Source organism: Lotus japonicus, chromosome 1 (assembly GCF_012489685.1).
Source record: "Lotus japonicus ecotype B-129 chromosome 1, LjGifu_v1.2".
In the NCBI taxonomy this organism is placed as follows: Eukaryota; Viridiplantae; Streptophyta; class Magnoliopsida; order Fabales; family Fabaceae; genus Lotus; species Lotus japonicus.
This window is the reverse complement of record NC_080041.1, coordinates 109560129-109586918: the sequence shown is the minus strand read 5'-3', so window position 1 is coordinate 109586918 and position 26790 is coordinate 109560129. Positions and strand designations below refer to the sequence as shown.

The window sequence follows — 26790 nt, the reverse complement described above, 5'->3', positions numbered from 1 at the left end:
CAGTTTCGCATATCTCTCGCGACCGGAACTCAGTAGCTGACGCTTTAGCTAGAATCAATATCTATATATATTAGAAAAGAACAACTTCTAGCATGACGTGTCGCTCTCACAGGCCAAGTTAGTGACGTGTCGCTCCCAGATTAATTCTCACATAATATATTACATGTAAGCTCTTTCTCCTTGGCCCCACTTGCCACATGTGCCCTGATTTTTCCTTACCTTATTTCTCCTTAATAAAAAAATACATTTTTAAATTTTAGATTTGATTAGGATTTAGGTTTTTTATTTCTTGATTTTATCTTAATTTATTTTTGATTTATTTTTAGAGTATTAATTAATTTTTACGGTATTTTTATTGAATTTTCGGATTTTTAATTAATTCCGGATTTTATGAGTTTTTATTGTGATTTGCTAGATTTTGATAGTTTTTATCTATTTTTATTTAGTACATTTTTAAATTTTAGATTTGATTAGGATTTATGTTGTTTATTTATGTATTTTATCTTAATTTATATTATTATTTATTTTTAGAGTATTATTTGTTTTTTATGTTATTTTTATTGAATTTTCGGATTTTTAATTAATTCCGGATTTTATGAGTTTTTATTGTGATTTGTTAGATTTTGATAGTTTTTATCTATATTTATTTAGTGTATTTTTAAATTTTATATCAATATATATTAGAAAAAAAGAACTTCTATTAGGCAGATTTAGTGACGTGTCATTTTCACGTTAATTCTCAGAAAAAAATTCCACGTGTCATTTTCAGGTTAATTTGCATAAAAAAATACATTTATAAATTTTAGATTTGATCAGAATTTAGGTTGTTTAATTCTTGATTTTATCTTAATTTATTTTTGATTTATTTTTAGAGTATTAATTAATTTTTATGGTATTTTTATTGAATTTTCGGATTTTTAATTAATTCAAGATTTTATGAGTTTTTATTGTGATTTGCTAGATTTTGATAGTTTTTATCTATATTTATTTAGTACCTTTTTAAATTTTAGATTTGATTAGGATTTAGGTTGTTTATTTCAGGATTTTATCTTAATTTATCTTATTATTTATTTTTAGAGTATTAGTTAATTTTTATGGTATTTTTATTGAATTTTTGGATTTTTAATTAATTCAAGATTTTATGAGTTTTTATTGTGATTTCTAGATTTTTGTAGTTTTTATCTATCTTTATTTAGTAGCTTTTTAAATTTTAGATTTGATTTAAAAGATTTTTCCTAATTATCTAAGATTTACCTAGATTACTCCTTACTAAATTTATTTCATCATGATTTAAATAGATTATTAATATCTGAAAAAAAAAATTCATAAAATTTAAAAAGATTAAAAAACTAAAAATTCAATAAAAATACCTTAAAAATTAATTAATAAAAACTACCAAATCACAATAAAAACTCATAAAATCCTTAATTAAATAAAAATCCGAAAATTCAAAAAAAAAAAATTTAATTAATACTCTAAAAATAAACTTTTTTTTACCTAAAATTTATTTCCATAACAAATCTTGAAACCAATTTTTTAAATTTAATTTTAAATTTGAGAAACTTTTTCATAAAATATTAAAATCTTAAAAGATTTGGCTTAATTATCTAAGATTTACCTAAATTGCTCCTTACTAATACTGCATCAGTCATCTCCTCCCCTACATGTCTCTACTGTGAACCGGTTGACATGGAGGAAAAATGAGGAAGATTACTCGAGTATGCAACTTGCTTAATGTGGTGTTGATAATTGAGTAAGTTGATAATTGTGTAAGTGTTTGACATAAATGTTTATGCTTCGCTTCCTAAAGGTTTTTTTGTTGCTGAATTTGATTGACCTAATTAGTGAGCACTATATTTGGTAGTGTTGATTCAATTCCTAAAAGCCATGTCCTTTAATTTTCTCTTAATTTGTTCATTGTTCCCTATTTTGTGATTGTTTTGTTTAATTTCATATATGCTTTAGTATTTGTTGGTGGTCTCTGTGATGCTTCCATATCTCTTAAATAAACTAATGTTGTGATGTTTTCTCTTATGCAACCCTTATTCTGAATGTTCTTTATCGGCCAATTGACAGAAGACTTACATGCTTTTATCCTTCCCATTGCAAGTTTATTTAATTGCATCATTATCTTCCAGTTTTGGCTGTCAAAACTTCACCTACAATGTCAGCATCATGAAGGCAGAGAAACTCTTTCAGAAGATGGGACGTCCAACAAATTTGACCCATGATCCTAGATACAGAAATGAGATTTAGGTAAGATACTTATTCATATGATTGCTTTCAATTCCAGATTTTGCTATTTTTCTTATTAATTAATAGGTTTTTTTGTTGTCAATTGTAAATCGCTTTTAGACATAGATATAGTCTCTTTTATTTTGCTTTACTATCTCAATAGTGGAAGCTTTTTTTCAATTAGTACATGGGTTAAAATTATAAATTTGCTTAACTAAAGGTCTAATTCTATTTGATTTTCAGGCAGTTTCCTATTTGGCTCAAGAATGTTTGGGGTTATGGTCCGGGAACTGCATCTTTATACCTGTCACATCCATGGGTATCAGTTGTACTCATAGCTGCATCTTTATAACTCATAAGTTACATTTAGTTTGGCTTCATAACTGATATTTGAACTTTTGCTTAGTGGGAAGCAAGCCTTAACACAGTTAATGAGCTGAATGGAAAGGGAATGTGGATAAGGAGAATGAATCATATAAAATTTCCTTATTTTCATTCACCAATTTATGGCCTTTGCTCTTGCTATCTCATTTCTTGCTGATAAATTTATAACTACTGATTTGTGTTGCTTTTGGATCTTAGAATTATTAATCTGATCAAATAAATAACTTTTCCAGCATGTGGTTCATTATACTTTTCGTCTCCATTTTTTTACTGCAATTCCTGATCTGATGTGAAATGGGGTTAGGATATAAGATTGGTGGCAGAATGAACAGTTCTTGGTTCATATAATGAGGATAGGGACTTTGCTGAGCTCTATGGACATCACTTCTCATCCCAATTTTAGGTAAGGGAAGACATTTATTATAGCCTTCACACATTCTGATTGCTTAGTATAAAAAGATTATTAACTCTTATCCGGGTTTTATGGACTTGCATGTCTGCTGCTCACCCTTTTTTTTGGTAATTCAATTGTTTTCCACTACCTAAACATTATTTCATTGTTCCTCTCAATCTATTTTGTCCATCTCACATGTGCAATGTAAGCTCTTGCTTGGTTTGCAATTTGGTTTTGCATTTTTTTTCTATAACAGATGCATCATCTTGCACAATTTAATATCATTCCCAATGTTGTAGAGTAAAAGAAATACATTGATGCTCCCAACTACCAAAGAAGCATGACGATAATTGATGATATGTGATGGATTTGCAAGAAATGGAGCATGAGTTCTACACCAAGAATAGTATAAAATGTGTTATTCTAAATACAGTTGGTGGCTACTATACAGCTCTAAAGGACCACACTTCTTGATAAATTGTGGCAAAAAAAAGCATGCAAAGATCAATGTTTGTTGTAATGATGTTTCAAGGTGTTACCACTTATGTATAAGTAAATCCTTCTCCTATTTTGACATGTGTTACACTGAAAATTTTAAAATCTTCTTTTTAACTTTAGAGATTTTTTTATGCATATGTAACGTGACATATTGTTTTATATAAAAAGTGTCATTATATTTTTTTAAACAATCATTATACTCTAATATTGTGTTAAATTACAAATAAAATCAAATGAGATACCAACCGAATGCATTCAGTTATAAATGGAGAGGAGAAATTTCTGCACCAAAAATTTATTACCAAAACAAATCTATGTTGACTCATTTAAAAATTTTAAATATGAGAAACTTTTTCATAAAATATTAAAATCTTCTTTTCAACTTTAGAGATTTCTTTATGTATATGTAACGTGAGATTTTATTTTATATAAAAAGTATCACTATATTTTTTTAAACAATCATTATATTCTAAACTAATTGATTGATATTATGTTAAATTTCAAATAAAATCAAATGGGATACCAACTGAATGCATTCGGTTATAAATGGAGAGGAGAAATTTCTGCACCTAAAATTTATTGCCAAAACAAATCTATGTTGGCTAATTTGAAATCTATGCAAAATTATTTTTGTCGGTTTAAGGTTCGTAAATTTTGTACAAAATCTGATATATTGCTATTTTATGACTTCAAATAAACAAAATGATGTCATATTTTATGATTTATCTTTCACAACCCTAATTTGTGCTACTATCACATTCTTTTTTTCTCATGATTAATATGTGTTTATCATCTGCTTTATTATAATTGTTCTTACATTCTTAGTATGTTAAATTTTTTATAATTTAAAATATGATCGATGTATCAAATACAATAGACACATTCTTTTTATTTCCATGATTAATATGTGTTTATCATCTGTTTCATTAAGATTTTTCTTACATTTTTAGTATCTTAAATTTTTTTATAATTTAAAATATGATCGATGTATCAAATACAATAAATATATTCCCCGTGCAACGCACGGGTAAAAAAAACACTAGTATATTAGAAAAGAAGAACTTCCATAGTGACGTGTAAGCACCAGATTAATTCTTAGTGACGTGTCAGCACCAGATTAATTCTCATAAAAATTATTCCATGTGTCAATTTGTTAGAGGATATAATTTTCAATTGATATATGTTTTAATTTTATATATTCTAACCTAATTAATTGATATTATTTTAGAAGATATAATTTTCAATTGATATATGTTTTAATTTTATATATTCTAAAATAATTGATTGATATTATTTTAAAAGATAAGATTTGGTCTTTTAATTTATTTTAAATTTATTTTTAGAATATATTGATTAATTTTTATTGAATTTTTGAATTTTTTATTAATTCGGGATTTTATGAGTTTTTATTGTGATTTGCTAGATTTTGTTAGTTTTTATCTATCTTTATTTAATACATTTTTTAATATTATATTTGATTGAGATTTAGGTTGTTTATTTATTAATTTTATTTTAATTTATCTTATTATTTATTTAATTTTACTTCTAGAAAATATTTTATTTTATTTTACATTTATTTATAGAGTATAATAATTAATTTTTATTGAATTTTCGGATTTTTAATTGATGCAGGATTTTATGAGTTTTTATTGTGATTTGCTAGATTCTAATAGTTTTTATCTATCCTTATTTATTATTTATTTAATTTTAATTTCATGAAATATTTTATTTTATTTTTGAGTTACTTTTAGAGTATAAATGAATTTTTATGGTATTTTTATTGAATTTTCATATTTTTATTAAATTCAGGATTTTATGAGTTTTTTATTGTGATTTGCTAGATTTTGGTAGTTTTTATCTATCTTTATTTATTACCTTTTTAAAGTTTAGATTTGATTAGGATTTAGGTTGTTTATTTCTTGATTTTATATTAATTTATCTTATTATTTATTTAATGCTAATTCTAAGAAAACAGAGTTGATTTGGTGCTGAGGGTCCACAAAGCTACCATGGACACGCAGAGATTTGATAGCTGCTATTTCTACCTCTGCCACATGTCGCGATCAGGACAGAGGTATGCCGTATGATGATGTTACGTGAAGAAGAGTTTATCATGTTGTGATTGATGGTTTGTGCCATTTCAGTTTATCCTTTGTTCGTAATTCAATCCTGGATTCTTAAATTTCACATATTTAGTGTGTTTTGATCCAAAAGTTTACAAATTTTTGCATAGACCCTTTAATGAATCATTGTTGAAGACGTAATGTTTTGATTCTGATGTAATGTTTTTTCTATTGTTCTTCTTCCGCTTTTGTATTTTTTTAAACCAGATTTTAGTATAGTTTGTAGAAATTCATGCCTGTGAAGCCATTTTAAACCAGATTTTGGTATAATTTATAGAAATTTACGAAACTTAGGATAGCCTGAATTTATATTCATTTCTCAAATTTTGCCCGTTTTTATTCATCATGTTTGAGCTGTGTGTATAAGCATACTATTTGCACTGTATGTGAATGATGCACAACTTACTAATTTTTTTAATGATGCACAGGTCAGTCAAATTGATGAAAGCATATGAAGAGCTCACATTTAATCTTCATGAGTATGTTTAGCCCATTCTTAAGGTTGGTTCATGTTTTCCTCAAACTCATTAGTTTTGCATATTCTCATGTTTTAGTATGCCAATTGGGTGACTTATCTTACTTTACTCTATATATTTCCTTAAGTTCAATTTAAATTGATTGTTAGTATAAATTTATTGGTGAAGTAACCACAATTATTTTGGGTGGGAGAATTATTTTGTTTTTTTCTCACATATATAGATAATTTGTTGGGGTGCGCACATATGGGGCAATACAACATTTTTTGTTTCTCTTAACTGAAATGTGCCTTTGATTTTTTGTTTCACAAGGGTTCCACCCCAAGATTCACAAATAAACTAAATACAATTCTTTCACCACAGTCCTTTCAAATTGGTGAAGGAGGGTATTTTGTTATTCAAGACTTCATTTTGGGTTTCTGTTTCAATCTTCTTCATGAATTGATTTTGTTCTTCAACTAATTGTAAGATGTCATATGCTTCAAGGATTCCTGCTTTTCTCTTCTTAATCAAAAGCAAAAGGATTGAGGAAAAGAAAATCTTCTAGGGTGCAGAATATTCACTAATTGGAAAAAAAAATAACACGTGTCATTATCAGATTAATTCTCATAAAAAAATACATTTTAAAATTTTAGATTTGATTAGGATTTATGTTGTTTATTTCTTGATTTTATCTTAATTTATTTTTGATTTATTTTTAGAGTAAAAAAAATACATTTTTAAATTTTAGATTTGATTAGGATTTAGGTGGTTTATTTCTTAATTTTATCTTAATTTATTTATTATTTATTTTTAGAGTATTAATTAATATATCCCAAACTTTTTTTTAAAAGGAGTGAGTTTGAAAGCTATAACTTAAGTTAATTTATTAATATATTCCCAAATAATAATAATAATAATAATAATAATAAGGCTTAATTGCACTTTTCGTCCCTGATGTTAGACTCTTGTGCAATTTTGACCCCCTTTGTTTAAAACGAGCAATTTTAGTACACGAAAGAACAAAATGTGACAATTGAGTCCTTCTGTTAACCTCCGTCCAATTTTAAACGGAATTATCCTACGTGGCGCTCATCTTATGACATGGATCCTCATTAATTGATGTGAACTCCACTTGGCTGACATAATTTTTATAAACAGAATATAATTAAAACTTACTAATTAAAACCCATTTTCAGGAAGAAAAGAAAAACTAATTAAAACCTTAATTACAAAATTGAAAATCCCTAAATTATATTGCTGCCTCCATCACCTTCATGACTCCATCATCACGTTCTTCCACCACCACCTTCATGACTCCATCATCAGACCACCATTTCACCTCCATGACTCCATATGTGCCTTCCATCATATTCCCCCTACCTTTCCACAAAATCCTTTCCCTCTTCCCCCTCCTCCACGACTCCCCCTTCTAACGGTGGTTCCCAGCGGATCTGGGTCGAGCGTTGCAGATCTGTTCGTCTTCAACGCCTTCTTCTTTATCTCTGGTTTAGATCTGGATGCTTTTGCATGGGATCGAGAGGGGAAGGGTATGGAGGTTGTCTTCTTCTTCAATTCTCCCTCCCTCTCACCTGTTCATCTTCTTCATCTTCAGTTTGGATTGAGTTTTGGGGGTTTTGTTTCTGCAGTTGTTGTCGGTGGAACACCGACGTTTCCGGGCCTGGATCGTGGAGGCTGGTGTTTCTGGGCTTGGATCGGTGGAGGTTGTGTCGGCTCCGTGGCAAAGGGCAGCGAAGGAGGTTGTGGTGAGGGTTTGAGTGATCTGAAGCGGTTCCACCACCCTTGCGAGGTTCCGGCACCTAGAACATTTGGGTGACGGGGGAGATGATTGAAACTCTCACTTCTATCTTTCTCTCCAACAACCTGCTCGAGTTCAATTTCGACATCCAGAATTTGTGTTGATGGTTGAGGGAGGCGATGGTGAAGAGGGAGGAGAGGAATCAGAGGATAAAGGAGGAGAGGAGTAGAGATTGGGGGGTTTTGCGGTTGGAAAGAAACTAGGATTTTTGTGTTTGTTTTGAATCTCAGCCTGCATCTTTAACTGTTGATGTCGATCTGATTTTTCTGAAAATAAACTGGACAATGAATTTTGTTGTTGATCTGAGTTTCTTTTCTATTTTCTCTTCTTATTAGTGGCCTTGATGTTGGTATCAATTTGTTGGTGAAAGTGGCTAGCCTTGATGATGCTAAGGAGGAGGAGTTGGAGGAGGAGGGGCGGTGGTGAGAGTGGCCGGGCTAAGGAGATGGGGTGAGATAGAGTATAGAGAGAGTGAAGGAAGGAGAAGATGATGACTTGTAAGTATTATTAAAAATAAAAGAAAAATAAATATTAAAATGGTAATAAAATATTAATATACTTGACACATCATCAATTTCTGTTAACAGTTTGACGGAAGCTAACAGAAAGACTTAATTGTCACGTTTTGATCTTTGGTGTACCAAAATTGCTCATTTTAAACAAAGGGGATCAAAATTGCACAAGAGTCTAACATGAGGGATGAAAAGTGCAATTAAGCCTAATAATAATAATAATAATAATAATTATTATTAATTATTATTATAATAATAATAATAATTATTATAATAATAATGATAACATATGTTTGCGGATATGGGCCGATTGGGTACTATAGTGCCCATACCCGCACCCATACCCACTATTTTTTGCGGGTAATTATCTATACTCAACCTCATACCCATTTAGCGGGTTTTTACCCTACCCATAGTGGGTATTTTTTGCGGGTACCCTATGATTTTGAGACCCATTGTCATCCATATAGATTTAGATTTTGGCAAAGATGGATAGCTTCCTGTAATGACATTGAATTGTCTAAAGGTGGAGAGCTTCGAGTTGCTATCCACGTGAGTATAGAGACGGGTACATGTAATTTTTAAAAACGCGGGTATGGAGATGATATTATAGTACCTACCCATTGTCATCCCTACTTTGTTGGAATAAACACAATAATGTTATACATTATGATATATCTTACACAATCTTGATTTGTGCTACTATCACATTAATTTTTTTAAGATTAATATGTTGATAATTCCTTATATCTATGATTTGCGTTATCGTCTTCATATTTACGAAGAATGTGAAACGAGTTCCTCTTGGTCTCAATCGGGCTTAGAAGAGAAGTCTTTATGTCCACTCTACTCATCAATTCTGACTTTTTTATTTCATTCGTTGTTTAATATATTTTTAATAATCAAAGTATTAATTAATGTATCAAATAAAATAGACATATTTCCCGTGCAACGCGCGGGTAAAAAACACTAGTTGCTACTAGACTCCGCTGTCAATGGAAGGTGTGGCGGTTACCTCTGCCGGATATTGTGCCCCTGCTGTGTCAGGATATTCTTCTTTAGCTTCGTTTAGTTTTCCGTTTATTACCAAAAAAAAATATTAAAATTGTTCCCGAATGACAACCCAAGTAATAAGAGTTAGAAGATATATGTGTTGAGTTTAGGAGGTCCAGGGATCAATTCCTGAATGGTACAATTTATCTTTGCGAGGTAAAAAAAAAATTTAAAATTCAACTCAAGCCCTATTTGTTTGACAATTTGATTGTTATTTTAATTACATATTTTGTTTTTGGTCAATATATATTTTTGGACTATGATCAATATTTTATGGGCTGATAACAAAACTGAAACAAAACTATGGCTGTGTGAAATATGAGGTGAAAAATGGATCTCCCTGGTTGAAAGCCCAGCAGGCCCATAAAATAGAGGTGGGGTGGTCTGAGGCTGAGTGACCACACTAGGGCACAACCTTCAAAACAAAACAAACAAACATTGTTCGTCATTCTCAGCACTGAACGAGAACGAATAGCAGTTTGGTTCGTTTTTTCTCTTTTCTCTTCGGTAGAGACATCATTACACACCCAACACCGAAACAAGAGAAGAGACGAGCACTGTAAGGCATAAGCAAGCACCACACCAAACCCCACCCCACCCTTTCTCTTCTCTTCTCTTCAACTGTAACTGCAATTTAATTATTCAATCTCTCAATTCCAATTCCTAGGGATTTCAATTCCCCCAAATGGACGTTGAAGACGAAGAACCTTCCCCCAACGAATCTCCTCCTTCACTCCATCAACAACACTCCGATGAACCTCCACTCCTCTCCACCAATGCCGAGCCTGTGATCGCCGGAGAGAATAATGACGAGGAGACCGCGGTTGCTGCTGAAGTGGTTGCCGCCGATGCGATGATGGATGAGGCGGCTGCTGCTGTGTCCGGTGAGGGTGGTGAAATGCTAGTGGTGGACGCGGCGCGTGATGGCTCTCCGTTGGATGGGGCTGGCGTGGAGATGGAAGATGAAATTGAGGAGGATAAGGGGAATGAAGGAACCGATGTGGATGTGGATGATTCCATGGCTGTGGAGACTGGAAGGGTGGAAGAGGAAGCCAATTTGGCTATTGGGGAGGAGCAGGTCAGGGACGAGGAGGCTATTGAAGCTGCTTTGATGGAAGAAGAAGAAGAAGAACAGCTGGGAGGAGAAGGAGAAGAACAGCAACAAGGTGAAGAAGAAGAAGGAGATGAAGTAGAGCCACAACAAGGAGAAGAAGAACATCAACAAGAAGGAGAAGCAGAAGGAGACGAAGAAGAGCAGCAACTGGTAGAAGGAGAAGAAGAGGAACAGCTAGAAGAAGATGGAGAAGAAGAAGAGCAGCAAGAAGGAGAAGAAGAAGAAGGAGACGAGGAAGAAGTACAAGAAGAAGAAGAAGAAGCTGGTGTTGATGGTGGTGCTGCAGAGGCTACAGAGTTCACCGAGGTCGAGGAGATTGATGCGATGGAGGAGCAGAGCGTGAGTGTTAGTGGTGGGAAGAGGAAGCGTGGGAGTGGGAAGAATCCTAAGTCTACAGGAAGAGTTTCATTGAAGAAAAAGATGGAAGAGGACGTTTGTTTCATTTGCTTCGATGGGGGCGAGCTTGTGCTTTGTGACCGGAGGTGAGACTGGGATCATTATGCGCCTGAAAATAAGATTTATAACTGTATCCATTATTATGCTTGTTTGGAAAATTCATTGCCCTTTTTTTTTTGTTCATTAGGGGATGCCCCAAGGCTTACCATCCTTCATGCATTAATCGTGATGAGGCCTTCTTTCGAGCCAAGGGAAAATGGAATTGTGGTATGCTTCCTCATTCTGTGTTGTATATGTTCTTTTCATCATCATCATCATCATTTGGTTACTTCTTTTGTGGGTTTGTTCAACTTCATTTTTTACTTTTCGATGTCTGTGCTCCAGTCTCAATGTTGAGATAAAATTCAGAGTCAGTTTGAGTAACAATGACATGTAGGTAATGTGTATGATTTGAATGTTGGAAGTGGCTTCAACATATTTAAAATGCCCAAATTTCTCTGGGTGGTTTGAAGATGGCTACTTGAAAAGTTGATAGTACTTGAAGAGAGTGAAAGCATTATCGTACTGTGTGTGGTTGCCTATATAGATCTATTGTATTGAGTTCTATAAAAAAAATATTTAGTAAAATAATTTAGGTTGAAGTTTTCTTAATGGAACTGTGAATCATATCAAATGGTCTCTCTTACTGTTTTTAGGCCTTCCTCTAGCCTTTTAGGTAGACTGTCTTCCATTTGATCCACCTTTGTGACATTGAAGTTTCCGGAGTAAAATAACATTTTATTTTTCCAATAGCATCTGTGGTCAGTTTCTTCGCTTACTATCTATTCCGAATATCTTCTTTACACCAGTTTGGTAGTTTGTGACATGATCATCCCTGCCTTTAAAGTTGTTACGCTTTGAAGAACCGATTACCAATAGAACCAAAATCACCTCTTATTAGGTTCCCTGGAGAGAGAAATGAAAAATTGCTGGAAAGAACCAAAAGGTGAAAAAAAACTGTTTCTTGGAACTGAACAGGAAGGGAGAATAGAATTCTGCCCAAGGGTTTCCCCTTCACAAAGGATCTCTACTTTTAGATCAAAAGCTATAAACTGTAGAATGAATGCCTCTATTCTGATTTCACCCTATTTATCTTACTATTCTCTTATAACTTACTACCTAATAGATCAACTGTTGTCCTTATTCTTTCATAATGATACATCCAAATATATCACCTCCCTTGGGAATCCACCTTGCCCTCAATTCTCTTTAACAAAGGTGCATGCTTATTTTATTTCTCTTCTGAATGGCAAGCTATTCAGTCTGCGAAAACATAATAATATTTACATTGTTTTCCTGTATCTGACTTTCCGTATCTTTGATAATTATGATCCCAGGTTGGCATCTTTGCAGCATCTGTGAGAAGAATGCTTACTATATGTGCTATACATGTACATTCTCTTTGTGCAAGGGTTGTATCAAAGATGCTGCTATCCTATGTGTTAGGGGGAACAAGGGCTTTTGTGAGACATGCATGAGAACTGTAACGTTGATTGAACAGAATGAGCAGGGGAACAACATGGTAGTCTTCTGTCCCTACCCTTTTTTCTTGTCATATGCTTTCTTGTAAAAATGTTATTCTAAAATGATGTAAGTGTATGTGTGTTTCGGAATGATGAAGTGTTCTTCTGCAGTGCTTCAGTCAGTTTTGAGGTAGTACTGGTTGTGGTTTGTAAAGTTTGTATATTTACTTATCTTGTTGCTAACTTCTTTTGAGGTGGTGTCTGTTGTGCTTCAGTTAGTCTAGGGTATCTTCTTCAATATGATGAGATGTGTCATGATTATGGCATCTTGTTCACTACTCTGTCTCTCTCTCTCTACACACCAACAGATACACAACTACTTTCTAGCCAGTTGATTTAGTATTCAATTCACATTCTTGCCACATGCCCGTTTCAATTGATCAAATGCTAGCCGCTCTATGTATGGATATGATACAAACTTACAATGGATCAGTCTTTTAAAAAATGAAGAAATGAAGGAAAGCTGCCTGAATGATGTGTCCTCTTGGAACCACTTTTAGCCTTTGTTTTGTATTTCTCACAGAAGGGGGGCAGGAAGGAGATATAATTGTAGGTTTTACCTTTTAACAAAATATTATGAACTGCCTATCTTACTAACTTGCCAATACTTAACACTAGAAGTTGCCAAGCTAAACAATATATAGAGGTGGCAAGTTAAAAAACACATGCTAGTGAAAAATATTGATTCTTTAGGTGAAATTTGGGAGAGTTATTGATGGAGCAGAATAAATTTGGATGAATGAGAAGTAACTTTGTTGACTAGTCGTGTCAATCCCAACATAGCAGGCATTTTTCAGGCACAGCGTAATTTTGGCTTTCGTTTGCCTAACAACACAAGATGATGCCAGAATTACTTTTCAGCTTGCAGAATTAAGTTTGAGGGAAAAATAGTGGTGCTTCTGCTTCTAAAGAGTGCCTAAATGTTTTTCCCTTCCCAGAAAAGAAATAGTCTAGATTCTTGATGAAGAAGTGAGAACTATTTTGTAAATGATTATTGCAAGGCTTCTCTTTCATTTTGCTTTTTGCATCCAAATAAGCTTCATCCTTTTCGAATACATCAAATTATCCCTCACTAACAATAACTACAAATAGAGTAACTATCAAATAAATGAGACTACTATAAAATAAATGCAAGTTTGTGACCATATTGGCCTTTATCAGGGGAACCTACTTTTGACTACATTTGATTTTTTTTCATACTTGTGCAGGGACAAGTTGATTTTGATGACAAAAATAGCTGGGAGTATCTTTTCAAGGACTACTACATTGATCTAAAAGGAAAGCTTTCTTTAACTTATGATGAAGTCATTCAAGCTAAAAACCCTTGGAAGGGATCTGATATGCTCCTTTCTAAAGAGGAATCACGAGATGAACTTTTTGATGCCAGTAATGATAGAGGGTCCGATTCGGATAGCTCCTATGAGAAAGTAGATTTGAGTCGTTCTAAAAAAAGAAAGGCCAAGAAAAAGGCGAAGTCCCGTTCCAAAGAAGGTAGTTCATACAGTGCAGTAACAGTGCTTGGTGCTGACAGACCATCTGCAGATGAAAGCTTTGAGTGGGCTTCAAGGGAGCTTTTGGAGTTTGTTATGCACATGAGAGATGGAGATATATCTGTTCTGTCTCAGTTTGATGTACAGGCTCTTTTGCTAGAGTATATTAAAAGAAATAAGCTCAGAGATCCTCGCCGAAAAAGTCAAATCATTTGTGATGTAAGGCTTCAGAATTTGTTTGGTAAACCAAGAGTTGGACATTTTGAAATGTTAAAGCTTCTTGAATCCCATTTCCTTCTAAAAGAGGATTCTCAGGCTGAAGATCTACAGGGGAGTGTTGTTGATACAGAAGTTAGTCATTTGGAAGGTGATGGCAATGTAGATTCATATCTGAAATCTGGAAAAGATAAGAAACGTAGAAGTCGTAAAAAGGGTGATGAGAGAGGACTTCATTCTAATATTGATGATTATGCAGCCATTGATAATCATAATATTAGTTTAATTTATCTAAGACGTAATTTGGTGGAAGATCTACTTGAAGATACAGAAAATTTTCAGGATAAAGCTGTTGGTTCTTTTGTGAGAATAAGAATTTCTGGTAGTGCTCAGAAGCAAGACTTGTATAGGCTGGTTCAGGTTGTAGGTAAATACTTGGAAAACATTAAGTTTCACTCTGTCGTTGTATGCAATATAAAATAAACTTTGCACTATGGTTTTCTTTTTAATTTTTTTCATGGTCAGGTACATGCAAAGCACCAGAGCCATATAAAGTTGGCAAAAGGATGACAGATATCATGCTAGAAATCTTAAATTTAAACAAGACAGAGATTGTATCTATCGATATTATCTCAAATCAGGAGTTCACAGAGGTGATTCAACACAGCATTTTTGTTTTGCATTTTGTCTCCCTCCTTTTTGTCTTGATATTCGGTGAAAGTTGATTTTCACAGTAATTCCTTTTGAAATTAGTATTTCCCCTCCATTAAAACTTACAGTGAAAATGTGCATCTTAGATTATCTTTTGGTAATCAACTTCACCCCTTACTGATTAAATCAATTGCTCAAAAAACAATCTGAAGGCAGCTTGGGACTTGCAGTCACTATAGTATCCTCTAATATTTTTTGACCCAATTAGCCCCTCAAAGATACCTAATCTTATGCGAACACTTTAGCCGGCTATAAGGACAAATGTGGTGACATTTTATATTTTTGGGGGACTAATTTAGTAACAACAAATCTGTGGAGGACTTTTGTGGATAGTCTTGGCTAACTAATTTAAGGGTTTACTCTTAATCCTATGATGTTGAAAATAAATTATTTTTGTATTTTAAATTTTCTCATCATTGATGATTTATACAATTTAAACTTATGCTTTAGATTAATGTATTTTCTTGCATAATATATTGATTTTTTTTTTGTTAGGATGAATGCAAGCGTCTCCGTCAAAGCATAAAGTGCGGGCTCATAAGTCGGCTGACTGTGGTAATTATGTGTTTCAATAAAATCATACTTTTAGGCCTCAAATGTCTTAGTTTGCACTGAGGACACACGTTTGTACATGCAGGGTGACATTCAGGATAAAGCATTGACACTTCAGGCAGTTAGAGTAAAAGATGTGAGTTGTTTCTCTATATACCTTTACTGATTCCTCAATCCTCATTAGGTATCTACATTTACGTCTTACAAAATTTGTAATTTATTACAGTTTGTCCTTGTTACTTGGATTTTATTTATTTATTGAAGGAAATAATGTGAAATTTGTGACGAACTTACCTTCCATTGACTAATAAAATTTTATTGATGTAAAGTCTTCAGTAGAAATGTTAATGCAAATTAGATTGATCAATTCATTTCCTATTTAACAAGGGTTAAATTGATAGGTGAATTTTCCTTTTTGACGGAAGTCTTAACTCTTATGAATTATATTGGCTTCTGTCTGATTACATTCCTTCAGTTAGTGTCTAATCACATATGGGAGATGGGGCATTATATTCTAAGCGTAGTTAAAAAAATCCATTTGTCATCTCTGGTTATAATCTGTCAATGCTTTGAATGGTATTCAGGAAACTTTTGTTCATAATATTAACTCTTTTACTATGACATTTCTGCTTTGGAAGCCAATGAAGGATTATTTCACATTGAAAGTTAATTGATAACCCATTTAGTTTAAATTGTTAATTTAATTTCTCGTTATGTTATCAATAAATCCCCATTTTATTTCCCAATAATTTACTAGTATCAGTTTCTTACGATACATATCACAAGGTACAAATTCTTGAGGCAGCTATATGTATCGCTGTGTGAATCTAAAATGAACACGAATCTCAATTTGTATCTCCGAATCGGAGCTGAATCCTAGGGATTCATGATTCGCTGCTGAATCTTATTATTCCAAGTTGCGTGCAGATTGCACCTTAGTTGGGTCGGGTTGCGTGACCTGTATAGGTTTCTGGTGTTTTTTTGGGCTTTTTTTTATAGTTTTTAATAAAAAAAAGTCAGAAATAGGCAACTAATATTCTTCCAGCAGACCCATGTCATCTTCTCATAAAAATCAAACCCTACTTTGGTCCTCACTACTATCGATTCATGACAGTTCTAGCCCACCAAAGAAATGTCTCCTTTGTTTTTTTAACGGTTCTGGTCCCCCTAGCAGAGCTTCAGCAAAACTAGGTAGGTAGCTTTCGCTAATGAGAGATGGATTTGGGGCTCCGATTAGGTCTCCTAATTCATGGAATTAGTTTTCTCTTTATTTATGAGTTTCTTTTTTAAAGCAGCATTCTCCCTTGACTCGATCTTCAATTGAAATATCAATAGAACGTTGATCAATATTAAGGAAGAGATCGAGGATCACAGCTGGATCCTATCTGATCTTTGTCAACACAGGACATGAAGCCCCCTGCTCAAACAAAAGGGTAATCCTTTGGAATTGAAAATTCCTTTCGGATTTCTTATATTAATTATAGTGGAGGGGAGAAGATCATTTTTCATTCTATCTATATGGGGGGGCCATGGAGCCAGGCTATGTTAGGATCCAACAAGAATTGGACCAAACGCCTGCAGTGCTTCTCCCAGTCAAATATCTGCCATTGTGGGATCTCATGGATGGTTTTTGGCTCTCTTCCATGGCCGATATCCCACCATAATCCGCCATAATTATTTGTCAAATATGGCGGGTTTTTTGCTTTGTTGTGATCCGCCATCTGCCATTAACAGCATTAGCTTCTTGAGACTTCTCTCAATCTACTAAGAACGTGTTTCCTACGGTGATATTTATTTCCTGCTGTTGTGCACTTTTTGTCATTGTTGCGGGCGTTAACCAGGGTTGTCAAGAGCAAGCTATGTCATTAGGTTAAACTTTTTAAGAGCATTTTGGGGTTTTCCTACCATTTAATGAAACGTTGTGTTTCACTCTCGGGAGCCTCTGCAATTAAAAACCCTACGCATCCAAGCAAAACCCCAAATTACCCCGTTTTATTCATTAGGTCAAACTTTTTAAGGGCATTTTGGGGTTCTCTTACCATTACATTAGGTCATCCTTCTTCAACCTGGAGCTTCTGCTATCTCCTCCTTTTTTTTCTCGATGAAACACTGTTTCCTCCTCCTTCCAGCCTCCTTCTTCCTCCTTCCTTCTCCTCCTTCGACAGCGTAGCGGCCATAGCGCTACATGCTATAGCGCTTTTTGGGCTTGCCGCTACACAACGCTATCCGCCATTGCGCCATTAACAACACTGGTGTTAACCTTGGGGGGATGATGAATTATTCAATTAGTCAGATTATTATTATTTACTAGGATCTGAATAAGTAGGAAAATAATTTCCATTTTGTACTTATTGATATTTTCTACTTTTCTTGTTAAACTTTGTGCAAGCGCCCACTATTTTTCTTCATATTTTGATTTATGGCTTGGATCTTGTATCATTTTAAGATTTATTATATGATATATCATCTTATGTTTCCATTTATAACTTCATTCTTTTGTATCATGTATCTTACGAAGCATAAAAAGCTTTGATTCATGATTTGGAAAATATGCCTTCCGATTCACGATTCAAATCTTGATTCAATAGCCATCACTCTTAAAATAAAATACTTTTCATATGAAATTTATAACCCATTTTTTGGTTATTGTCATCTAATTCAAATGTTCATTTTTCTATTTCAGTGGCTAGAAACAGAGACAGTGCGGTTAAGTCATCTTCGTGATAGAGCTAGTGAGAAAGGGCGCAGAAAAGAATATCCTTTTTTCTTCAGGAAAACTTAAATACGATACACATCTATCTGGCACTTGCAGTGTTTTGGTGCTTATTGCTTTTTGTTTCCTTGATATAGTTGGATTTCTATGCACCCTAAGTTGATTTGTTTTGGCAACATGCAGCTATTACATTATCAGGATATGGAATAGAAATCTATGGATTGTTTCTGTTAGATCCTTTTTATCAATTTATAGTTGCTACAGCTCCATATGAATTGGGATGGGTATTGATAATTCTTAAAATATGATCTTCTTGAAAATCTTTTGAGATGTGTCTGGCCAGTTTCACTCTGATTTCTGAAATTCTTGGAAACCTAGATTATATATTTGAGAGCTATGTATGGAAAATTTAAACTTGTGAACTTATTCTTAACATATCTAACCTGAGAATATTGAATTTGTCATATATCAACTGCACATACATCTTATAAATAGGTTATGCTGTCCACTTACCAACAACTCAGTTGTAGTCTTAGTCAGAGTTGTTTAGCGCCTCAGCAGGGTTGATTTCCAATAATTCACTCCTTATAAGCCTTGAAGTTACTTTTTGCATTTCCTGCTTCTAGTGATGGTTTTTTTTCTTCCAGTGTTCCTATATAGTTGATGTGGGAATCAATAGCTAAATGTGTATTAGGAATGTAGGTTATAGTTGTGTGTGATAGTTGCGTGTGTTGTTAATAATTGCTATGATTGCAGTTATGGGGAGTTTATGATAGCAGCTAGGGCAGTTATTTGTCAGCTTATATGGATTGTGATGTGTGAAAAAATGTGCTGTTAAGTTTGGGTAGAAAATACCCTCTGTAGGAGTCATAGGACTCTGGGACACCTCGTGATTGCTGTAATTTCTGCAATTTGGTGGGATTTAATCTTATTTCAATATATTTCCAACTGGTGTTCTATCAATAGTACAATCTCCTCTCATTGTTACAATGACACCTAGCCTTTGTATGGCCTTCCCCTTATTTACTTTTTCTTCAGTGTAAAACAGAAGAAAACTGTTAATCAAAGGTAGTTATACAAGGAGCAGATATTATAGGAGTACTAAAAAATTTCTCCTTATCATGAAAAAGTTCATGTATGAATTTTAAAATGTCAACTGCCTTATACCAGCGCGGGGCCCTTTTTGTTGAAGCGTGACCACAAATAAATAAAATTGTTTACCCAATTGCGTATGGTGTTTTAAATATGCTTAGGGATCATATGATCGCATTTAGTTGATTAAATAGATTGCTGGGCAAAATTCATCTGTAGCTAGAAAGTTATTTCAGTAATGTTTTTAGGCTTGTGTAGTAATTTTAACAGTTTCTGTGCATATTAAAAGACAGATTTTTCATTGATGATTTTCATGTTATCTAACACCAGTCTTGGGGCTGAGATGAATAATTGCCATTTTATTTTTTTGCGATATTTGAAATTGCCTAAGTATTCAGTACTATTTAATGTTGATCCATAACTTCCTCTCACGCTCAGAGAATGTGTCGAGAAATTGCAGCTTCTGAAAACACCTGAAGAACGACAACGTAGATTGGAGGAAATTCCAGAAATACACGTGGATCCAAAAATGGATCCAAGTTATGAGTCTGAAGAAGATGAAGATGAAATGGAGGATAAAAGACAAGGTAGTACTAATACAGTTTGAATTTAACTATTTTTTTGTTTTTTTTTCTAATAATTGATAATAATTTCATTTCTATCCCTGCAGATAACTATATGAAACCTAGAGGGTCTGCATTTGGAAGGAGGGGGAGAGAAATTGCTTCTCCTAGAAGTGGTTCAAGTGATTCTTGGAGTGGAACGAGGAGTTATTCTAATGTGAATCAGGAACTGAGCAGAAATTTGTCTAGTAAGGGGTTTTCAATCAAAGGTGATGATGCTTCTATTGCTAGTGAGGCACTAAATGATGCTCAATTGCACCAGGGAAGAGATAGGGAATCACAGCTCTCTAGTAGTTGGGAGAGGCAAAAACAATCTTCAAGCTTCGAGAGTGGTGCTAAAAACACCCAGCCATTGGTAACATCTGAATCTTTTTCTACTGCTTTGTTAGAAGCTTCTGCAGCACCATCTTCCACCGGAACAGCTCCCCCAGATGTGAAAATTAATGAAACTGAAAAGATGTGGCATTATCAGGATCCATCTGGAAAAGTTCAAGGACCGTTTTCCATTGTGCAGCTTCGCAAATGGAATAACACTGGGTACTTCCCAGCTGATTTGAAGATTTGGAAAGCCGCTGAGAAACAAGACGAATCTATACTCTTAAAAGATGCCTTAGCAGGGAAGTTTTCAAAGGAACCATCAATGGTGAACAAAACTCCTCCTATGGCTCAAGCAGTGCATGATTTACATTACTCAGCCTCATACTCTGGGAAGTCTCATTTGGCAGCACAAAATAGTACTCTAGGTTCTTTGGCAAGTAGAACTTCTCAATTGGCAGTTGAGGTCCCCATGAATCCTGGAAATGGTTGGGGTTCTGATGCCGGTGTTAGAAATGAATCAACCAATCTTCCTTCGCCTACTCCCCAGACTACTCCAGGTGGGACTAAGGGGCAGGCTTTTGAAAATCAATGGTCACCAACACCTGTCCAGTTGGCCGGGTCTCTCTCAGGAAATTCATTTTCAGGTGGTCGTGAAGGTGTGCAAGCCTCCATGGTAATGCTTCCACAGAAGATTGCCCAAAATGCAGAAAATGGTTCAAGTTCACAACCTGGTATGACTTCAATTTCTAAATCAGAACAGGGGATGTTAAGCTCTACAGGTACAACTCAAGTACATCCTCAGGCAACAGCGGTGGCTCATGTTCTGCCTGCAGGTGCAAATATGCAAAACCAGGTTATGAGTAGCCATAACTCTCATGCTCAAGCTCAAGCTCAAGCTCAAGGGTGGGGTTCTGCGTTAGTTCCAAAGCCAGAACAACAGGCCTGGGGTAGTGCTCCATCTCAAATGGTAGAACCAAATAATTCTACTACCATGCCTGTCCAACCAGCTTCTCATGGCCCTTGGGGTGATGTTTCATCTTTCCAGAACTCTGCCTCATTTACCTCAGGAAATCCAGCTGGGAATTTACCCATGCCTGGCTTCCCGGGTATGACCACACCTGAGCCTTGGAGACCACCAACTTCAAGTAGTCAACCAAACATTGCAGCGGCAGCAGCACCACCAAATATACCTTGGGGCATGGGCATGCCAGGAAATCAGAATACTGGCTGGGGTGGGGCTCTACCTGGCAATATGAACGTAAACTGGACGATGCCTGCACAAGTGCCAGTGCCTGGAAATGCAAATCCAGGATGGGCTGTTCCTACTCAAGGGCAACCTCCAGTTAATGCAGCTGGCTGGGTTGCTCCTGGTCAAGGACTTCCACATGTAAATGCAAATGCAGGTTGGGTTGTGCCTGGTCAAGGGCTTGCACCTGGAAGTGCCAATCCTGGTTGGGGTGCATCAGCTGGTAATCCAGGCATCCCCAACCAAGGTGATCGTGGTGTCCATGGTGGAGATTCTGGCTATGGAGGTAAATCTTGGAACAGGCAGTCATCATTTGGCGGCGGCGGAGGTAGAGGAGGGGGTTCTTCCAGGCCTCCTGGCGGGGGACAAAGAGGAGTCTGCAGGTTTCATGAGAGTGGACGTTGCAAGAAAGGGGCTTCCTGTTATTATATACACAATTAAGAGTTGTAGGGCCAAGTAGTTGCAGGGAAACATCTCTTACTGTACAGTATTTTCCCATTGCATGGCTTAACATTTTACAATGATGCGTCATGTGTGTAGAACTTGTGCATTGTAGCATCTCAGTTATTTTTCTGGATTAATTACCTTTTTTTGGCCTTGTATTCCTGAGTAACTTGGAGTTGACTTTCAGGGGATTTAGTTACAGCCTTGCAGAAGTTGAGAAGACTTTAGAATAATAATGGCGAAACAAAGTTGAGGTTATAGTTGTTTTTTATTTGTTCAAATTTTCCATTTTTCAATGCTTAATCTTGGTGCGGGAAATGATTAGGAGTAATAAACTATGTTGTTAGAAGATAATACCTTTTTGGTCAACCTTGCTGTTTGTTTTAAACTTAAGTTTCCTTAACTCAAGTTTCTTCGATGTGTTTGGTAACTTTTTCAGTTAATATTACTTATGTTTGGAGTTTTGTTACCGGAAGTTTATCAAAGTCACCAGATACTTGCGTTTTGGCGGGGTCGCCCTACGGTACATAAAGAAAAACTAGTGCGAATGTGCACAACCCGGCTGCGCCTACCGTGGGATGTTTTCTAACTGACCCACGGTGGTGCAGTTTGACTTGACCTGTTGTTGTAGGTTGATAAAGTGTGTTGACCGGTCATAAAACACTAATTTTGCATTTCACCCCACAGTTGTCTGATTAGGTCTCCTTGTCTTAAAGTAACCACATTATCATTAAATAAAACAACAATAAAAGGCAAAATAGAAGTCAAAATACCTCAGCTTAAAACAAAAGTGAAAATACCTCTCAGCTCAGACGAAAATGAAAGCTTCTGATCTTGCTGGTTTTTGTTCTTGATGGTGGAAAAAATCGATCGTTCTTAGGTTGTGTCCTCGTGTAACGACGGCTTTGTCAGAGATTTCGTCGGTGAGAAACACAGTCGGTTGCGTGGGTTGTGCGTTTGTCGAAGTGGAGGAGGCACCGAGCCAGTAATCGCGTCGAAGGATAAATCTGGGTATGTACTTGTTTATTATTGTCTTGTACGATTGATTGCTAGTTGAAGTTAATGATTGCAATTTGAAACTAATTTGAAGTTATTGATGTTTAAGAAAAGCCCTAATTTGAATTAGATGTTGATGTGCATATTGTCGTTCCCGAAACCCCAGTCCAGGCATTTGTGTCTCTGTGATGCATCTTTCTGTAGATTAAGCAACATTTGTGTCAACACATTTGTGCCCCTGATTGCTTATTGATGATCAAATTCATAACCCTGACAATCCTGAAAACCCCCCAGTCTGAAATCCCCAATATGTTGTTTAACAAGTGAATTAAATGAATTGGGCTTATGATGTATCAGTGTATAAGGGTCCCCTTTTGACAATTTAGCATTCGTTATTAAAACTGCAATGTCTTGTTTGTGTTTCCATGTTTAGGGTTTGTTGGGTTCTTATTTGTGGCTTTATTTTTGTTATAAATATCTATGTTTAGTCTTACTTGAAACCAAATAAACAATTTTTTCTGTTACTGTTTATTGGTGTATTTTTATTTATTTATATATAGCATTACAGTCCCCTGATACATTTACCCTATTGTAGTCCAACTAAAGATTCCAATTATGTTTACTAAGTAGTGGAAATAACTGTTGCTGTTCAAAGCTTTTGGGAATCTGCTGATGACATATATTCTGTTTCCTAACAGGGAGTGGTTTTGAAAAGGGCATTAGAGGAGGAATGGATTTGAGTGATGAAGAAAATTCAATTCAGGTTTGTTAAGTTGATGTTGTGTATTGAGTGATAAAGCCTTAATTTAAACTTGATGATTATTCAACCAATCTACGGTATTTATCTACAGGGCAATGATGAAATGACAACTGATGATGGTACACAGTACGGGTCAGATTATAATGAAGAGGATCAATACTCAGATTATGACCAGCCTGATATGAATGAGTCACCATACAGTGATTCAGATTCCTCAAATTTGTCAGATCATTTCTATGGTTATGGAGATGAGATGAACAGTGATGCTGAAGAAGATGATAACGCCGATGTTGAGGACATAAATGTGTCATTGCCTAATGCTGTTCAAGGTATGGTGAAGATTGATAACTTGCAAGATATACTTGGCATTGATCTAAAACAGTTGGTTCCCCTTGACTTGATGAATTATGAGTTTCTGGATAGTGAGGTGGCTTATCTTTTCTACCACTGGTATGGACGAGTAAATGGGTTTGCCGTGAGGAAAAGCAGAAAGATTCACAACAAGGAGGGATTACTTATACAGCGCAATTTCGTTTGTCATAAAGAAGGCTTGCGTGAAGACAGGGGTTTGACTATGGATAAGCGTCAGCGTGAACCAAGGTCAGATTTCAGGTGTGGGTGCACGGCGAAATTCCGGGTACATGTGGATACTTCAAATGGTCGGTGGTATGCAAAACTGTTTACCGATGTGCATAATCATGTGTTGGAAGAGGATAAAATGTGTGGCATGATAGCAGCCCACAGGAAAATGAATGAGTCAGATATTCTGCATATGAACAACATGTCACGGGCTGGTGTAAGTACTCCTCATATCCACAGCACATTTGCCAACCAAACTGGGGTATTTCAAAAGGTTAGATTTTCGAAAGAAAATATGTACAATGTTCAAGGAAGACAGAGGAGAAAGAAGAAGAAGGATGAGCCATCGAAAAGTGATGCGGAATTTGCAATAAGTTATATTCGTGGGATGGGAAGCAAAGATCCATTACTGTATTGTCGGCACATTGCTAATGAAGATGGAAATCTTGATCGCCTTTTCTGGAGTGATGGGATAAGTCAGCTAAACTATCAAATATTTGGTGATGTTGTCGCCTTTGATGCCACGTATGGAAAGAATCGATACAAATGCCCCTTTGTTGTATTTTGTGGAGTCAATCATCACAACAAAAGCACAATTTTTGCTACTGCTCTGGTTTCGAATGAGAAGATAGAAACGTATGTGTGGTTACTTGAGAGGTTTTTAGAAGCTATGAAAGGAAAAGCACCTATGTCTGTTATTACTGATGGTGACAGAGCAATGAAAGCGGCCATAAAGCAAGTGTATCCAAATGCCCACCATAGATTATGTGCATGGCACATCCTTGATAATGCTAGAAAACATGTGCATATACCTGAATTCATTACTGAGCTAAGGAAATGCATGTTTACGGAGTTTGATGTGTCTGAGTTTGAAGATCAATGGGCTGCGATTGTTGCAAAGTTTAGGCTTGAAGAAAATGTTTGGGTTCAGGAATTATATGAAAGGAGGATGATGTGGGCTGCCGCACACATGAAGGGTCGGTTCTTTGCTGGATTTAGGACAACATCCCGATGTGAAGCATTGCATTCTCAGATTGGTAAGTTTGTGAAAAAGCGTTATAACCTTACTGAATTTGTACAGCACTTTCATCGTTGTTTGAACTATCTGCGGTATAAGGAAATAGAGTCTGACTTTAACTCTTCGTATGGGAAAATTGTGCCGAAAACAAAAGTTAGAGACTTAGAGAAGTCTACTGCAGCCCAGTTTACTAAGGGTGTATTTTTAAAATTCAGGATGGTACTTGAAAGGCTTGGAACAATGATTGTGTTAGGCTTTGAGGAAAATATGACATGCACAAATTACATAGTGACAAACTATCCTGCAAAGGACAAAACTTGGCATGTGTCATATCATGAATCCACCGTTCAATTTACTTGTTCATGTTATAAGATGGAGACCCATGGGCTTCCCTGTGATCATCTAGTTGCTGTGCTGGTGTATTTGGGTATTAGGGAAATGCCCAAGTGTCTGGTGCTTGATAGGTGGACCAAATCTGCAAAGCATGGAATTCGGGCTGCATTTAATGATGACACATTGTATTGGGATTCTCACAATTTGTGTCAATACTCGTCTATGGTGGATCATTGTCACTATATGTGCAATTTATCTCTAGTAAATGATGAAGAGATTCATGAGACCCGAGCCATGATTGCTAAGCGTGTTCAATTTTTAAAATTGAAGTATGAATTTTCAGCTCCTCCTAATGGTGCTGTTGGCGGGGTGGGTTCTGTCCGGCTGGGCAAGCCTACACCAGCTGTTAGAGATGATATTACACGCCCGTCAAAGGCGAAAGGCAGGCGCCCGAATAAATGTAGTCGATGTAAGGTGGCTGGACACAACAAAAAGTCATGTCCTCAAGGCCTGACTGGCGGTCGTCATGGTGTTGACACTTCCCATGCTGGGACATCTAATAATCATCCTGGCAATGAGGTTGGCAGTTCAGATTTTGTGACTTAGTGATTATAACAGGTACGTTTCAATTGTTATAATTTTACCTCAAAAGTCTAAGTAATTGTGCAATAGCATTATGGATGATTAATCTTTGATTTATTTATGCAGAATTTATTTGTTGCGGGTTTTGTTGATTATGGTGGTTTGCCAGAGGAAGATTAACTGCGCGTCCAAAAGTCCTAACTTGGATGGATATTCTTTAAGCATCCTCTTGTTTTGTAAAACCTTAATTAGAATCTTATTTAAAGTTGACAACAGTCCTGAAAATGGTGTTGGTAGTTTTACAGCCATTAAACTGTATTTAGGCTCTGTATGTAATGTATGTGTTCAACCGGTTATAACCGTACACTTTGTGATTTAGCAACTGTTTATGAAAAATATTTTGGGAGGCATTCAATGTTTCCTTTGTTCATGCAGTTTCAGTGGCTAGTTTCAGTCATTCTATAATATTTCTATGTGATGAAGTGGGTGGATTTTTTCTTCTTTCTATGAATGAAGAACTTTGAATGAAATGTAGTCTAGTGAATTCAGGATTTGGGGGACTTGATACTATA

At 35.3% G+C, this 26790-nt stretch overlaps 2 protein-coding genes and 1 long non-coding RNA gene across 3 annotated transcripts; all 3 read left to right on the top strand.

Annotated features, from left to right (window-relative positions):
* The first annotated feature begins 2428 nt into the window (after window positions 1-2428).
* On the top strand, window positions 2429-3469 carry LOC130729115 (uncharacterized). Its single transcript, XR_009015870.1, has 3 exons — window positions 2429-2554; window positions 2924-3022; window positions 3313-3469. It is a non-coding gene; the product is annotated as an uncharacterized LOC130729115 (long non-coding RNA).
* Window positions 3470-9907: 6438 nt separating this feature from the next.
* LOC130729113 (zinc finger CCCH domain-containing protein 19) lies at window positions 9908-22208 on the top strand. The gene is made up of 10 exons (XM_057580745.1): window positions 9908-11069; window positions 11171-11250; window positions 12360-12544; window positions 13754-14678; window positions 14777-14904; window positions 15458-15517; window positions 15600-15650; window positions 18198-18268; window positions 19752-19906; window positions 19990-22208. The coding sequence occupies exons 1-10, from the start codon at window positions 10159-10161 to the stop codon at window positions 21945-21947; spliced, it is 4524 nt and encodes a 1507-aa protein (XP_057436728.1). The 5' UTR covers window positions 9908-10158; the 3' UTR covers window positions 21948-22208.
* Window positions 22209-22768: 560 nt separating this feature from the next.
* LOC130718756 (protein FAR1-RELATED SEQUENCE 5-like) lies at window positions 22769-26398 on the top strand. Its single transcript, XM_057569381.1, has 4 exons — window positions 22769-22790; window positions 23645-23709; window positions 23798-26215; window positions 26345-26398. The coding sequence occupies exons 1-4, from the start codon at window positions 22769-22771 to the stop codon at window positions 26396-26398; spliced, it is 2559 nt and encodes an 852-aa protein (XP_057425364.1).
* Window positions 26399-26790: the final 392 nt, after the last annotated feature.

Excerpts from the sequence above, each read along its gene's own strand:
- LOC130729113 (XM_057580745.1), top strand. The coding sequence starts at position 10,159 with ATGGACGTTGAAGACGAAGAACCTTCCCCCAACGAATCTCCTCCTTCA. Across the intron at positions 11,251-12,359 it reads CAAGGGAAAATGGAATTGTG|GTTGGCATCTTTGCAGCATC; the intron begins GTATGCTTCCTC and ends TTATGATCCCAG. Across the intron at positions 18,269-19,751 it reads GAGAAAGGGCGCAGAAAAGA|GCTCAGAGAATGTGTCGAGA; the intron begins ATATCCTTTTTT and ends ACTTCCTCTCAC.
- LOC130718756 (XM_057569381.1), top strand. The coding sequence starts at position 22,769 with ATGAAAGCTTCTGATCTTGCTG. Across the intron at positions 23,710-23,797 it reads ATGAAGAAAATTCAATTCAG|GGCAATGATGAAATGACAAC; the intron begins GTTTGTTAAGTT and ends ATTTATCTACAG. Across the intron at positions 26,216-26,344 it reads ATAATCATCCTGGCAATGAG|AATTTATTTGTTGCGGGTTT; the intron begins GTTGGCAGTTCA and ends TTATTTATGCAG.